At 41.9% G+C, this 14,228-nt stretch overlaps 1 protein-coding gene across 2 annotated transcripts in view; it reads right to left on the reverse strand.

Annotated features, from left to right (window-relative positions):
• nudcd1 (NudC domain containing 1) overlaps nt 1-14,228 on the reverse strand; it is a 111,927-nt gene that overhangs the window by 63,495 nt on the left and 34,204 nt on the right. The window contains exons 3-5 of one of the 2 annotated variants that reach the window (XM_038810368.1): nt 5,986-6,171; nt 4,522-4,702; nt 2,175-2,363 (exon numbers count right to left, since the gene is read on the reverse strand). In XM_038810368.1, coding sequence (XP_038666296.1) covers nt 2,175-2,363; nt 4,522-4,702; nt 5,986-6,171 — 556 coding nt within the window. The remainder of the gene's footprint in view (nt 1-2,174; nt 2,364-4,521; nt 4,703-5,985; nt 6,172-14,228) is intronic. The other variant, XM_038810369.1, reaches the window with a different exon arrangement.

Raw genomic sequence — 14,228 nt, forward strand, 5'->3', positions numbered from 1 at the left:
TTTTTTTTTAAATGCTCCGTCAGGCCCTATTTTTGTTCTTCTCTCTGGCCCTACACATCCTGCAGCTAAGCCAGGTGGGACCTGCTGTCATTCCTCCAATGACATTTGGATAAGTGCAGGAGATCACAGAGCAATCTGGCAGTGATCCTCCGATTTATTCTGATCCCATTCCATCTGCTTCAAAGCACCTGGGACCCCATTCAATATTTCTACACAAGAGCAGTTCAGATCAACAAGTTAGTGGGAAAAAAAATTCCTTAAAAAAGTTATGACGGGATTTCAACCACTTCTAATCACATATCAGCAATAACATTACAGATGTACCAAGTGAGCACGGTGTCAACTTTCAACAGGTGAGATATTGAAAAAATTAGCAGATAGCACATGAAGATTATTAACGCTGCCGAACAGTGGGGTAATCTGAATTATCAATGTGTGCGAGTCAAATCACAACAAGCTGCAGTTTTAAATAATCTTTCCGAAATGGTTGACTGAAAGAACTGCACAGGACTTGATGTTCAACTGTTAATTTGGAAATCCAGCAGGAGCATCCCTGCATCTTTTTCAATTCAGTTTCGCAACGTTAAATGGCTTGTACATGAACATTTCACCAGTCTATAATTTATCTGCCAGAGACGCACTTTGCACAAACTACAGTATTTATCATTCAGTACCCCATGTCCTATGGTTCAGCTAAAATTGCAAATCCAAAAGTACAATCATATCCTGCTGATACAAATAGTTTGAAATTCAGTTTCGAGTTTTCTTTCAACATACAAAAGAATACGTCATTCTTGCTGTCAGTGCGTCCCGTTATCTTGTACTACACATGTTTCATGCTGAGATCAGTGTAGGGAAAACTACAGTGGCAATCAGTGAAGCAGAACAGCCATCAATAATTATTTGGGGAAACAAAATACATAATAGACTGTTGGTGCCAGTTTATTGATTACAGCAAATGCATTCAAAGGTCAGAAACGCCATTGGACAAGTCACTGTGTCACTTGTAAAGTCTGTATTCGCCACGCATTGTGAAGACAAGCTTAGGTATGTTAAAGGAGAATTCATTTTTCCATTTCTGATTTATAGCACAGAATTGCACATATATCGCAACAGGTCCATGTCCTTTTATGCTCTACATGAAGCACCTCCCACCCCTTCCCCTATTACCCTTGCATTATATCCTTCTATTACTTTCTCCCTCATGTGTTTATCTAGCTTCCCTTCCAAGCTGTCTGGTGGCATTCATTTCATTTCAGAATTACATTACAGTAGGAGCAATTAGGCTAAGAGGAAAGGCTGCTGACATCCATTGCAGTTTGTACATCACTGGAATACAGTCCCACATATGCCTGAACTTCAGATTCCTCCTAAGTGAGCTTAGACAATGAGCTGGTGCTCTGAAGTGTAAAATTTTAATCTGATGCTTTGTGCCCAGGGCACATATCTGGTATTTCATAAAAGTGTGATTCCTCCCATCAACATTACTTTATACTTCCCAGCCATCAAAGTCATGAAAAACAGAAGGATGCAAGACAATTCATTGCTGGGAAAGTGTCTTTGCAAGGAAACTAATTTCATGCCACAGAAATCCATTGTGAGATGTTACGGCTAAAATACTTTGTCGACTCGGTCGGAATTTCTGACTGAACTGCTCACTGAACCAACCCTGATCGTGCAATCTCTGCTTAGGAGAATTCTCTGGTGGGCCCATTAGCCAGAGGTTGTTTGATGCACACTGGCAGTGCCTATAGCAATTAAAAGCCTAATGAGATCAGAGCTTCTTTATAAATGTTCACAAATTGTAAACTTAAGCACAAAACAATTGCAAAACCTTAAATAAATGCACGGTAACCATTAGTTAATTCACCAGCTGCCATGGTTGGATTTGAACCCAGGCACCATGACTGCCTGGGTCTCTGGGTTGCTCGTCCAATGACATTATCACCATGCCACCAGACAGCTTGGAAGGGAAGCTAGATAAACACATGAGAGAGAAAGTAATAGAAGGATACAGTGCAAGGGTAATAGGGGAAGGGGTGCGAGGTGCCTCATGTAGTGCATAAAAGGACATGGACCTGTTGCAATATATGTGCAATTCTGTGCTACAAGTCAGAAATGGAGAAAATAAACAAGAAACTGCTGGGAACGTGCACACTGCAGGTTAATCTGACCTTTTTTCTGGCTGGTGTCCATCTTCTCCAACTTCTGCTTCTCCACAGGGTTCCCGTCAATCTGCACAAACTTGAAAGGTTTGTCAGAAGCTATAATCAGGCTGGAGCCATCCTGCTCTACCGCTGCATAGTGCGGAGCTAGTTTTCCGTGCAGAGTTCGGTGCCTTGAAACTTCATATTTGTTGCTCTCTGCAAACACATGAGAAATTTCACTCTGTGCTTTTTACGGGGCACAAGTGAGAAGTTCTATTGCTCCCTGTAAACCTAAAGACATTTCCTCGCCTTCTGCCCTCCACACGATAACTCAGAGAATCTTTGTTACTGCAGGCATCCTCTGGCCCCTTGTCCAAGGGACCATTCTTCAATTGTGACCCCAAGAAATTAGTACCAGTAAGTTATTAATTCTTTGGGAGCGCCTCAACAAACTCCAATCTTATCCTCGTTTCATATCCACTTATGTTCAGGGGTCACTTTACTTCAATCAGAAGGGGGAAGCCTCACTTTTCTTTCTTTCCCCCATCGTGGGAGACAGGAACCAAGTGTAGCAGCACCATGGATGCCCAGGCAAAGACCACCGACTGCCACATGCTGGAGAAGTCCCTAGTTGGTTTGGGTCGGCCATTACACGATGTGGACCAGTTACCCGGGAGCGTTTTGCGCAAAATGTACTATCCTGGCCATTTCAATGGAATATTCATCACACAACATGTGCCACTTTATGATGTTACTTGATTAAAGCACAGAAGCACAAGACCATCTGTCATCCAGATTTAATATGTCTGGCAGCAAGATTTAGTCTAAGCACGTGTAGGTGCTCAATATAGTTATTTTCGAGTGGACAGAACGCAGAAGGATCCTGTGCATATATCGCCATGAAGTTACCCCAATATGATTAAATGAGTTGCAAATAGTGGCATAAAGAAATTATTTATCTTCCCTTAGCTGCTTACCTTCCGTCACAGCACTCATCTCCCAAAGGCAACAACTTATACCTATGCCCAACAACATAACATTGCCCATCACCACCCCTGCATCCACACACCTGCTGCTGAAACCCTCACAACTGCTTTTATTACCTCCAGATTGGACTATTCTGATGTTCGCCTGACTGGCTTCCCATCTTTCACCTGCTAGGAACTTAAGCCCGCACCCATCACCTAACATGCACCAAGTCCCATCTGCCCATTCCCCCTGTGCTCACTGATCTAATGAACACAAAACAAGAACACAAAAAATTAAGAGCAGGGGTAGGCCACTCGGCCCCTTGAGCCTGCTCCGCCATTCTGCAAGATCACGGCTGATCTCAACATGGCCTCAATTCCTGTTTCCTGTCATAATACCCGACGCCCTCGTTGATCAAAAATCTGTCTAATTCAGTCCTCCCCAAGTGCAGCGGAGAAAGGGCAGTGTCAGAACATACAAGGAATAAAGACCATTGGTCACCAAGGGAAAAATAAACGATCAAATATTTGAAGTGTGTCTTTTTAAAAATAAGAAACTTATGCCACAGAAATCTAAAACCCCTCCCACTAACCTTTTTATTTTTTACCCTAGAGATTTGGTGAGCTACTTCATTCAAATTCTTACCCGCATCCGGTTGGCTAATATGAATTTTTTTGAAGCATGAAAATTGCTCTGAATTAACAGGAGTAGACGACATACTGGCTGTATAACTTCCTATAAACCAACTGCAAATTGTTTCTCGACCTTGTACAATTGCTGATGCATCAGCTTGAATGTCATCCAGAACACTGGTACTTAACATCTGTACCAACAGATGCTGATGGCATATAAACATCTAAATACAAAATAAATCCAACCCATAAAATCTTGATGTTTAAAAAGAAAAGGACAAGCATCCTGGAGTCATTCCAAAACACTGATCGAATCATAGGATTTAGATGACTGCTGTAAAACTTTCATGTTCTGGTCTCGGAGCTTAACACATTTGCACACGAACAGAATGAAATCAATTGCAGATATCTATGAATCTAAATAAACCCTATTGAGAATCATACAATAATGAGACTGAACTCAACCAACAATAGTGAGCAGAAATTTCAATCTCTAAAATACAGAACTATATTTGGAAATATGAATAAATAATGTATACATCATCAGAAGTGTATCATTTGATCCTTGGCTGCTTTGCTAGAAATAGTATTAAACCAGTTATTTGTTCTCACTAATGTCAAAGAGCTTCTAGATGGCAATTCACAATATTATAGCTTTGCCTCATGGAAATTCCACATGTCTGGAGTGAAGGGGCAACAATTGCTCTTAATTTGTATTCAGTGACACCTTCTCGGATGGCTTCCCACAATCATTATTTGATATTATGACTTACCGCTGTTTGCACTTGTGATCGTCAGCCAATCTACAGCTGAATGGAACCCAATTCCTTGGACATCTGACTCATCCGTCTGGGTCTGGAGTAAAACAACATCCACGGAGTGGGCACCTGCTTTCAGGTAAGAATGGCTATGGACTATCACAAAAGGTTCCCCGAGTTCTTGCTGAAACATTATCTGTAAGAGCAAAGTGGTCAGAAAATCAGAACATTAGATTTAAGCATTCTCAAGCACAAACATTTGTATCACCAAGCAAGTGCAAGGACTACCTGGAGTTTAAAACTGCCTGTTCCATGATTTTAAACTAAACTTTTCTTCATTTCTCCATTGAGGCATTAACAACTGCATGAAGGCAGAATTGGTACAGATTTCACTGCATCTTTTGATTAATTTGCAATGATTTGACATTTTAGCCACAAAGAAATAAAATTCACAAACATGTCAGTCATTTTCACTGTGGAAATCCCAAAAGGTTTTCCCTCGCAGGCAGAAAATAATCCCTTTATACGTCTTTCAGACATTGATCTCTAACCCATTGGAAAGATTAAAATACACAAACATAGTTCCCCAAGAAGCATGTTCCCTCTAAAACAAATCTTCAGAAACTACATTGATTAGGGAGAGTAGTGGGACAATGGCAGCCAAAATGAGACAGTTGAAATATCTGACCACAAGCTGTTATAACAGCAATTCGTACCATTGTTCGCCAATGAGCCGTTCCATAAGGTGTTGCAAATATAAAGGAATATTGTGTTTGACAAAAGAACGAAGATACATAATCCCACCACCACTGTCCACATCCAGTTGCACTAAAATCTATCAGCCCAGAGAAAGGGCACAAATATCATTTCAACTGATCCTCTGTTCTAGTTACAATGAAAGATCGGGCAAGAACCACTGAAATTCAAACTCATGGGGCTTGAAGGTGCTCTTTTTTACAATGTCACAAATTCAGGGTATAGATTTATTTTTAAATAAAGTCCAAGTGTGACTTTTGCATAAAACCTACAAAAGATGTTGATGCCTTTTTTTCTCTCTGCTCTCCCTCAAAAGCTGAAAGAGATTATGTTCCCTCTAAAAACAAAGCCCAAACCATAATATAAAATAATGGAAGTTGTAATAATAATCTTTATTGTCACAAGTAGGCTTATATTAACACTGCAATGAAGTTATTGTGAAAATCTCCTAGTCGCCACATTTCGGGTATATGGAGGGAAAATTCAGAACGACCAAAGTATCTAGCAAGCACGTCTTTAGGGACTTGTGGGAGGAAACCGGAGCACCCGGAGGAAACTCACGCAGACACGGGGAGAATGCACAGACTCTGCACAGACAGTGACCCAAGCCGGGAATCGAACCTGGGACCCTGGCGCTGTGAAGCAACAGCGCTAACCACTGTGCTGCCGTGTCATCCTGTTATAAATATTCAGAACTCATTTGCTTAAATAAATGTAACTCACCTCCCACTTCTCAATGTTATTTGCTCCACGTTTGCTTGTTCGGAGGAGATATAGCTTTCCTGTTCCATCTGACAAGGCTGCCCAGGTAGGTGACGGAAAATGCAAAGAAGCACAGACCAGGGTATCACATGATTTAATCTCTGCTGATAGCCGGAACACCTCTCTGGGTTTGCTTATTGCAGTATCCTTTGAATACAAATATGCTTTTTTTTAAAAAAAAAAATTAACAGATCAGTGATTTAGCTAACCACATCGTATTTATGTCTTAAGTAAGCATTATGAAGATTCACTGTAAGATCAGCAGTTATGCAACAACTATAGCTTAGCAATTGAACAACGGAATTGACCAGCAGCATGAAACCATCACAGAGGAATTGCTGGATAATGAAACCCAAGGTGCACCAACATTGTTTTCTATGATTCTGATCATTACATGGTATAATGGTGATGGAGTAATTGACCAATTGAACAGTGATAAATCATATAATTTACAGTGCAGAATGAGGCCATTCGGCCCATCGAGTCTGCACCGGCTCCTGGAAAGAGCACCCTACCCAAGATCAACACCTCCACCCTATCCCCATAACTCAGTAACCCCACCCAAAACTAAGGGCAATTTTGGACACTAAGGGCAATTTATCATGGCCAATCCACCCAACCTGCACATCTTTGGACTGTGGGAGGAAACCGGAGCCCCCAGAGAAAACCCACGCACACACGGGGAGGATGTGCAGACTCCGCACAGACAGTGACCCAAGCCAGATCGAACCTGGGACCTTGGAGCTGTGAAGCAATTGTGCTATCCACAATGCTACCCTGCTGCCCATGTCTGCAAATGTCTGCCAATAAGTTTACAACAAACTCAAACCTCGAGTTGAGGAAAACCCCCAGTGAGATGTGGAGGCTACTTACAAACAGGATTTCATATATTTAGCAGAATCAGGTTGCAAACTCTCCCGGACTATCCTCAATGTGTTAAAGATTAATCCCCAGGCACTCATGAAAAAACATTTTTGGGGACATTTACTCTTATTTCCTCCAACCAGACTCAAAATAAACAGTCTGGCCCAACATGTCCAGGGTGGAAAATAGCCCTAGTGAGGCACACTCCAGTGAAACCACACAATGGATAGAGATCATTCTAGAGTGAATAATACTGTGGGTATTGTCAGTGCTATTCATATCTGATTATCAGGCATGCGGTGGTGGGAGTTTGTGTGGCGAATAGTTTGAGATGTTAGGTCGTGTGTACTGGCCAATCAGGATAACAATGACAAACGAAGCCAAGACTTTGCATGAGAAAGTAAAACAACCAGCGGTCTATGTATATGCTGCTTGCATAGATACGGACTAGTTGCATTACAGAAACCTTGGGCAAGTGGCTCATCCACTCTTCTGATTCGAAAGTTTTGTGGGAAAGTGGAGAATATAAGAAGAGGAAACTCAAAATGAGCCACCTCAGCTCTGTCTGGAAATGCTACCACAAAGCTTGATGATGGAAGTAAATGCAAGTACAAGATGGGCGCGCAATGAAATATTGGGCTGTTGGGCTAGTTATTCATAGATATAACAATCTTACTGCTGTAAACAAGAGGATGGTGATGTGGCCCACCTTCAAACTCCAGTTGGTCAGTGTTCACACAATGCAGTACGCACAGGATTACACTTTGTGATTTGTCTTTACACGGTTATACGGTAATGGTTCTACATAACCTGCAAAATGGCATAAAACGTGCCAAGATTTTTTGTTTAAAATGTTGTGAGCAAAGCCCAATACCCTGTTCAAAGAAATGCTGGAATGTGGGATTCCACTGCAATTTTTCTACATTATCCTGCTGTGGGGAAGCTTCGTGTAGGAGTATTGGAGACCACTGTTCCTTCAGCTCTTTCCAAATCAATGTGGGCAGGTGGTGAAGTGATATAACCCTGTTTGAGTGTTCAAGTACACAGGGATCTTCCACTCCCCTTTGAAGTGGACAATACAATTGCATATTCCTCATTGGCACAATTATACAGAAACATAACAGTACTGTTTCTCTGCACTGCCTTCAGAACTACAAAACCTCCAGCTTTAGACCTCCAAGTGCAGCTCAGCTGATATATTCAACTATCAATATGAATAGATTCTAGTGGCATCACCCTTAGATCTCATAACACAGCATACAGCTCTGGGCTTTATGTTGTTCACACTTTTTTCTAGTTACTAGCTTGCTGTTCCCAGAACAGAAATGCACCAAAATATCTCGAGCAAAACAAATTGAGTAGCTACTCCCTACTCTAGGGGGAGAAAAAAGAAATCAATAGTGACAGTACAGGCATTGCCAAATTCCTCAAGGGAATCTGATGAAAGAACAAGTGGTAAGAAAAAGAATTTATGAAAGAATTTCAGCAACCTTACGGATATTTTAAAAAAAAAACAAAAACAGCTGCATTGGCTGTGTATGTCGGTTTAGTGTACTTTATAGAACAGAGTAAATAGTTGAACAGCAAGTCTCCATCGAACTACTCTATTCAGCCAAGATGCGCTGGTTTGAGCAAGACGATGAAATTCCACTCAATCACATACATTGGCCGGATTTTCTGGTTACTGGTGAAGAAACAGTGCTCATTGGTCACCTTGCTGACAAGTGCCCACAAAGTTTCTGCAGACTTCCAAGCAGCGATCTGCTCAGATTAAGCATCTGATCAGGCGGGGCTTCCTTGCTATGAAACTCAATTTACCTTCATTTTGATCGCGCAGGAATTCCAAGTCCCGACGAACCTTGGACCTCCCATGAACCGCGCAGGCCGGGGGGTTAGACTGCACATGTGCAGATTGGCACTTTTACATTCATTGGGTCGAGATCCGTCCCGACTTGTGCAGAATGGAACAAACACTCAGGTCACGTGACCGGGTCACCATTGACAACAAGTGTCACAGGGAGAAGAATAAGGGAGAGGGAACAGGGAGAGGTCTAGACATGGGACAAAGAGGAGGCTCCAGAGTCCTGAAGATCCAGAAAGACAGCCCAAGGTTGGCGACTATGCTGCTGGCCATTTGGAGCAGTTGTGTTCTGCACGACACAGCTGCAGAGCTGAAACTGTGCTTTTAAGTTGAGTCTACTCAGGAATCCATGGGAGTGGAATCTCGGAAAGCAAGACTGAAATCCTGCAAAGTGGGCCTTTGTTGAAGTCAACAGAGTTGAAGCAACTTTCTCCAAGGTGAGATCTTCAGAGGTGGAGACTGGATTCCCCCAAGAGAACAGAGCTTCAGCAATACTGGTTGACTAACTGTTTTACTAACATCTGGGTGGGTTTTGTGAAATCCATGGAATCTGTTTTGGTCACATTTGGCATTTATTGTGTAGCATGGTGCATTCGATCACGTTTGGCCTGTTAATTCGTACCTCATAAGTCATGAAGGCCCCGCCTTCTCAACCTTGCCCTCACCTGAGGTGTGGTGGCCCTCAGGTTAAATCACCGCCAGTTAGCTCACCCCCTCAAAGGTGAAAGCAGCCTATCATCATCTGAGACTAATGCGACTTTACTTTGACCTCATTATTAACCTGAATGTTAGAGCAGATTTTGCTATTGTAATTTGTTTGATCTTTTTGACCTTGAACAGTAAAGTTTATTTTTGTTGGTTCAAAAATGTGGAATCATGTAGCTTTATTCACTGAGCAAGTGTCTTAAACCTCAAACTTTGTCTACTTTGTTTAAACCATTACCGATTCCTAACCAGATGCTACCAACAACTTGGGGGTCTGCTCTAGGGTCATAGCATCTTCTACTGGAACAGGACAAGTATCAGCATGCAGAATCCTCACCGAGACATGTAGGATCAAAAGCAGAAAGCAGGCGAGATAAATTAGGTTTAAATCATGTACAGAAAATGAAATAAAGATTGGGAAAGACATGAGATGAGGGGAGAGAGGTGGCCAAAAAAAAAAGAGTCTTTCTAAAATTGACATCTGCAATTACTAATTTTGTGAATAAATTGGACCCCACAATTTTAAAATTAAGATTTTAAAGGCGCTATTTGGCAGCAAATAAGGTTGATCATGCTGTGTTAACTTTTGTTAAATAAATTTAGAGTACCCAATTCATTTTTTCCAATTAAGGGGCAATTTAGCGTGGCCAATCCACATACCCTGCACATCTTTGGGTTGTGGGGGTGAAACGCACACAAACATGGGGAGAATGTGCAAACTCCACACGGAAAGTGACCCAGAGCCGGGATCGAACCTGGGACCTCGGCGCCGTGAGGCAGCAATGCTAACCACTGCGCCAACCTGCTGCCCTATACTGTGGTACCTTGACCACAAAAAGGTAGTTGAAACGCATGATTAACAAAGTTAATAAATAAAGTTAACCTTCTTTAATATATAAAAGTAACAATGTTAAAATACAGACCAGACCCTACAACAGGAGCAATTAGCTAAGCATCAAAATAATAGTAATGGCAAAGAATTAAAACTATTGGTAGTTAAATATAAACATACACAGGTAACAACAAATGATGACAACATAACTTACTGATGACATCAGAAATGGATGTAAATAAGGAGATGCATAACAATAATACTCTGAACCCAAGGTGAGTCGTGAGTGGCGGTCGGTAGGGCCATGTGTCACGGCGTTCCCGATGGTGGGAAGTAGTGCCGAACAGCCACAACAGGCTTTTAAAAATGCTGGCTGTGACTGGTTCAAAATGTCTGCCGTCCTGTGCATGCATGCACCATCAGCAGCGCGCAGGCCCGGACTGGCCCAGTGAGGCGACCGCCTCCTCCTGATGTCAGTATATGCTGACCCAGGACCAAATTTTATTTTATTTTTTTAATTGATGAGAGTCTTCCTGCGTGGAGCGGCGGCAGAGAGCAGGTCACGCGCCCTGTACACTCACATCACGTGCCCTGGGCTAAAGAGATAATTCCTCCATTTTGTTAGCAGCAAGCAACAGGATTGAAGAATTCAAAATGGATCATTTCAGAATAAGGAAGAGAGGGCCAGAGACACAAGCAGGCCAGGATCCCACAACTGAATCTGCTGGAGAGAGCTGCACAGGAGAGTCCACAGCAGGAGAAAGCAGTGCTGGTGTGAGCTCCAAGGCCTATGGTAATCAGCCATTAAGAAGTTGAAATCAGGAACAAAGCAGTACAAAGATGATTTTTTTAAGGGATGGTTTTATTAATTGTGCCAATGCAAATCATGATGCAAAACCCATGTGGGTTATGTGCAGGAAAGTACTGGCAAATTAAAGTTAAAAACCCTCAAAACTTCAATGGCATTTGAAGACTAAACATGGTGAATTCAAGGACAAACCTCTCGATTTTTTTCAACGGATGCAGTGAGAACTTAAATCGTTAGCTGAAATCCTTAGCAGAAATGTAGCATTGAATGACAAAGCTCACCTGTCACATAAAAGATAAGCAAAAATGGTGGGTCGTGAAGTTTGGCTGGCGTCGGTTGCGAAGGATAGCCGGTGTATAAAAATGGGTCCCAGACAAAAAAAGTTTTTAAAACGAAGTTCTATAAACCATATCCTTAAAAAATTCACTGAATCCAGCCCTATTCTTTCTGGTGTCTTTAGTAGGTAATCAGTGGGCAAGTACTGCAACTTGATGCAATTTCATATAGTTAATGGCCAAGTCTATTAGCTATGTCACATTTAACGCACAACCTAGATAGGAACACATTAGCTCAGATAGTAAATTTCAATTTGCTGCATTTAACTGTGCATAATAATCATCTTTAGTGACACAAGTAGGCTTACACTAACACTGCAATGAAGTTACTGTGAAAAGCCCTTAGTCGCCACATTCCGCCACCTGTTCGGGTACAGTACTGATAGGGTCAGTATAGTCTCCGCTTTTATTCACCTTGGCAATAGAACCCCTCTCTAAAGTTTAAGTTCTATGTGCATGTTTTGAATGACAAGGGAGTTGGCATCGCTGTTATTCTTAAAGCAATTATCTCTCAGCCACTCCACTCCGTCGCCTTTCTCTAGCAAATTTGTTCGTTCTTGCAACAGTAGTCTCAATGTCTTTCTTTATTTCATAACGTTGACATATCTTCTCCTTTCAGTCAGCTCCTCTTTGATCGTTCTCGACATGAAAAGAGGCAAAGTACTGCTCTCAGTTTTTGACCCCTACCTTCAAACAGTGACGGTAGCTTTTCCACTTTAAAGTCTACAGTTTTTCTCTGCTATCAAAAGTAAAAGTGACATTGAATGCAAAATGACTTCCAGATATCTGGCTGGAATTAATCTGCTCTTTCTTTCTCAATTTTATTTAAACGGCCAATGGAGATAAGTTCAGATTTTATATGTTAAAAAAATTCTACCTACGTGAGAGACAATCATAGAAAGCCACTTATAGTCAAGTAAAAGTGTCACACTGGAAGGATAGAAGCCATTATAAGGTTCAACATTACTGAAGAGTTTATTATGTAGTGAACCACCCTCTCTAATGTTTGTCCTTAAAATAAACAGCTTTTGGCAGCCATTAGAAGTCAGTGAAGGTATTGAATAAGCCTTGCTTCTAATCTTATATTGTAGCAACAGCCAGTGAGTGATCTCATGCTTCAGTGCAATGCTAAAGCATGAGGGAAATGTCAAAGCAGATATTGAGGAGAAATAATTATTGCAACAAGCAAGCACGAAAAGAAACAAAACAGCCCAGGAATGTTTTGCAATTGCACATAGTGATAACAACACCATAAGAGAATGCTCATCAAACATAATGAAAATTATTTTAAGGTTTAGCTATAGTACTAACAATGTTTTCACCTCCTTATGCTGATTCTGAAACAAGAATTTGTAGTGCAACATGAATTGGCAAGAAAACGTTGATAAGAAAACTGAAAATCAACTGCCCTTTTGTAGTGATAAAGGTTGTGACATCAGTAAAATTGGCATAATAGAATTGCTACAGTGCAGGCGGCCATACAACCCTCATACCTAGCCCCACATCCCCAAGCTATCCCCGTAACCCCCATCTAATCTTCTGCACACTAAGGGGGGCAGCACGGTAGCACAGTGGTTAGCACTGTTGCTTCACAGCGTCAGGGTCCCAGGTTCAATTCCCAGCTTGGGTCACTGTCTGTGTGAAGTCTGCACATTCTCCCCGTGTCTGCGTGGGTTTCCTCCGGGTGCTCCGGTTTCCTCCCACAATTCCCGAAAGACGTGCTATTAGGTAATTTGGACATTCTGAATTCTCCCTGTGTACCCAAACAGGTGCCGGTGTGTAGCGACTAGGGGCTTTTCACAGTAACTTCATTGCAGTGTTAATACAAGCCTACTTGTGACAATAAAGATTATTATTATCCACCTAACCTGCACATCTTTGGACGTTGGGAGGAAACCGGAGCACTCGGAGAAAACCCACGCAGACACGGGGAAAACATGCAAACTCCACACAGGCAGTCACCCAAGGCTGGAATTGAACCCTGCTCCCTGGCACTGTGAGGTAGCAGTGCTAACCATTGTGCCACTGGTAAAATTTGCTTCAGTAAAACTGGTATCAGCAAAACATCCCATCTGTGTATGTGACGACACATCAGCTTCATAGGAATTCTCATTTATACACTGACATTAACATAGTAAAACATTCCATGGTGGTTCACAGGAGAATTATCGAACAAAAACTGACACCAAGCCACGAAAGGAAATATTAGGGCCAGTGGCCAAAAGCTTGTCCCAAGAGGTAGGCTTTGAAGAGCATCTGAAAGGAGGAAGCAAGGCAGAGAGGCACCAGTAGAGTTTCAGAGATAGGGTCCTAGGTAGCTGAAGGCCTCCAATCATCAGTGAATAAAACTGGGGTTGCTCAAGAGAATTGCAGTATGCAAGGTGGGGACAGGTGGGGGAATTGTAGGGCTCAGATAGGGATGGACAAGTCCGTACAACAATTGGGAAGTAAGAATTGAAAAGCATGACATCAGAAGCTAGTCAATGGTTGCCTCTCGATGTGTCATTTGAGTCCAATATTTGACATTTTAGTCTCCATTTCAAGAATCCCGCAACAATCTGTTTAGTTGCAGTGGTCCAAATTCATCTGCGGATTCTGCAATTTCATTTTTCTTGAACCTTCAAGACAAACGGAATTCAATAAACCCTTTCCCCACAAACACAGAAGAGTTAATCTGAATAGTTAACTCAATCTTTTTCCCCCATCATCTATGGAGAGATAGGGAAGGGATACAGATCAATCTCCAACTTTTAAAAGAAGGAACCTGTGTAATAAACCAGCAGAAGCCCCCGTGTACTT

This window comes from Scyliorhinus canicula, chromosome 10 (genome assembly GCF_902713615.1).
Source record: "Scyliorhinus canicula chromosome 10, sScyCan1.1, whole genome shotgun sequence".
Lineage (NCBI taxonomy): Eukaryota > Metazoa > Chordata > Chondrichthyes > Carcharhiniformes > Scyliorhinidae > Scyliorhinus > Scyliorhinus canicula.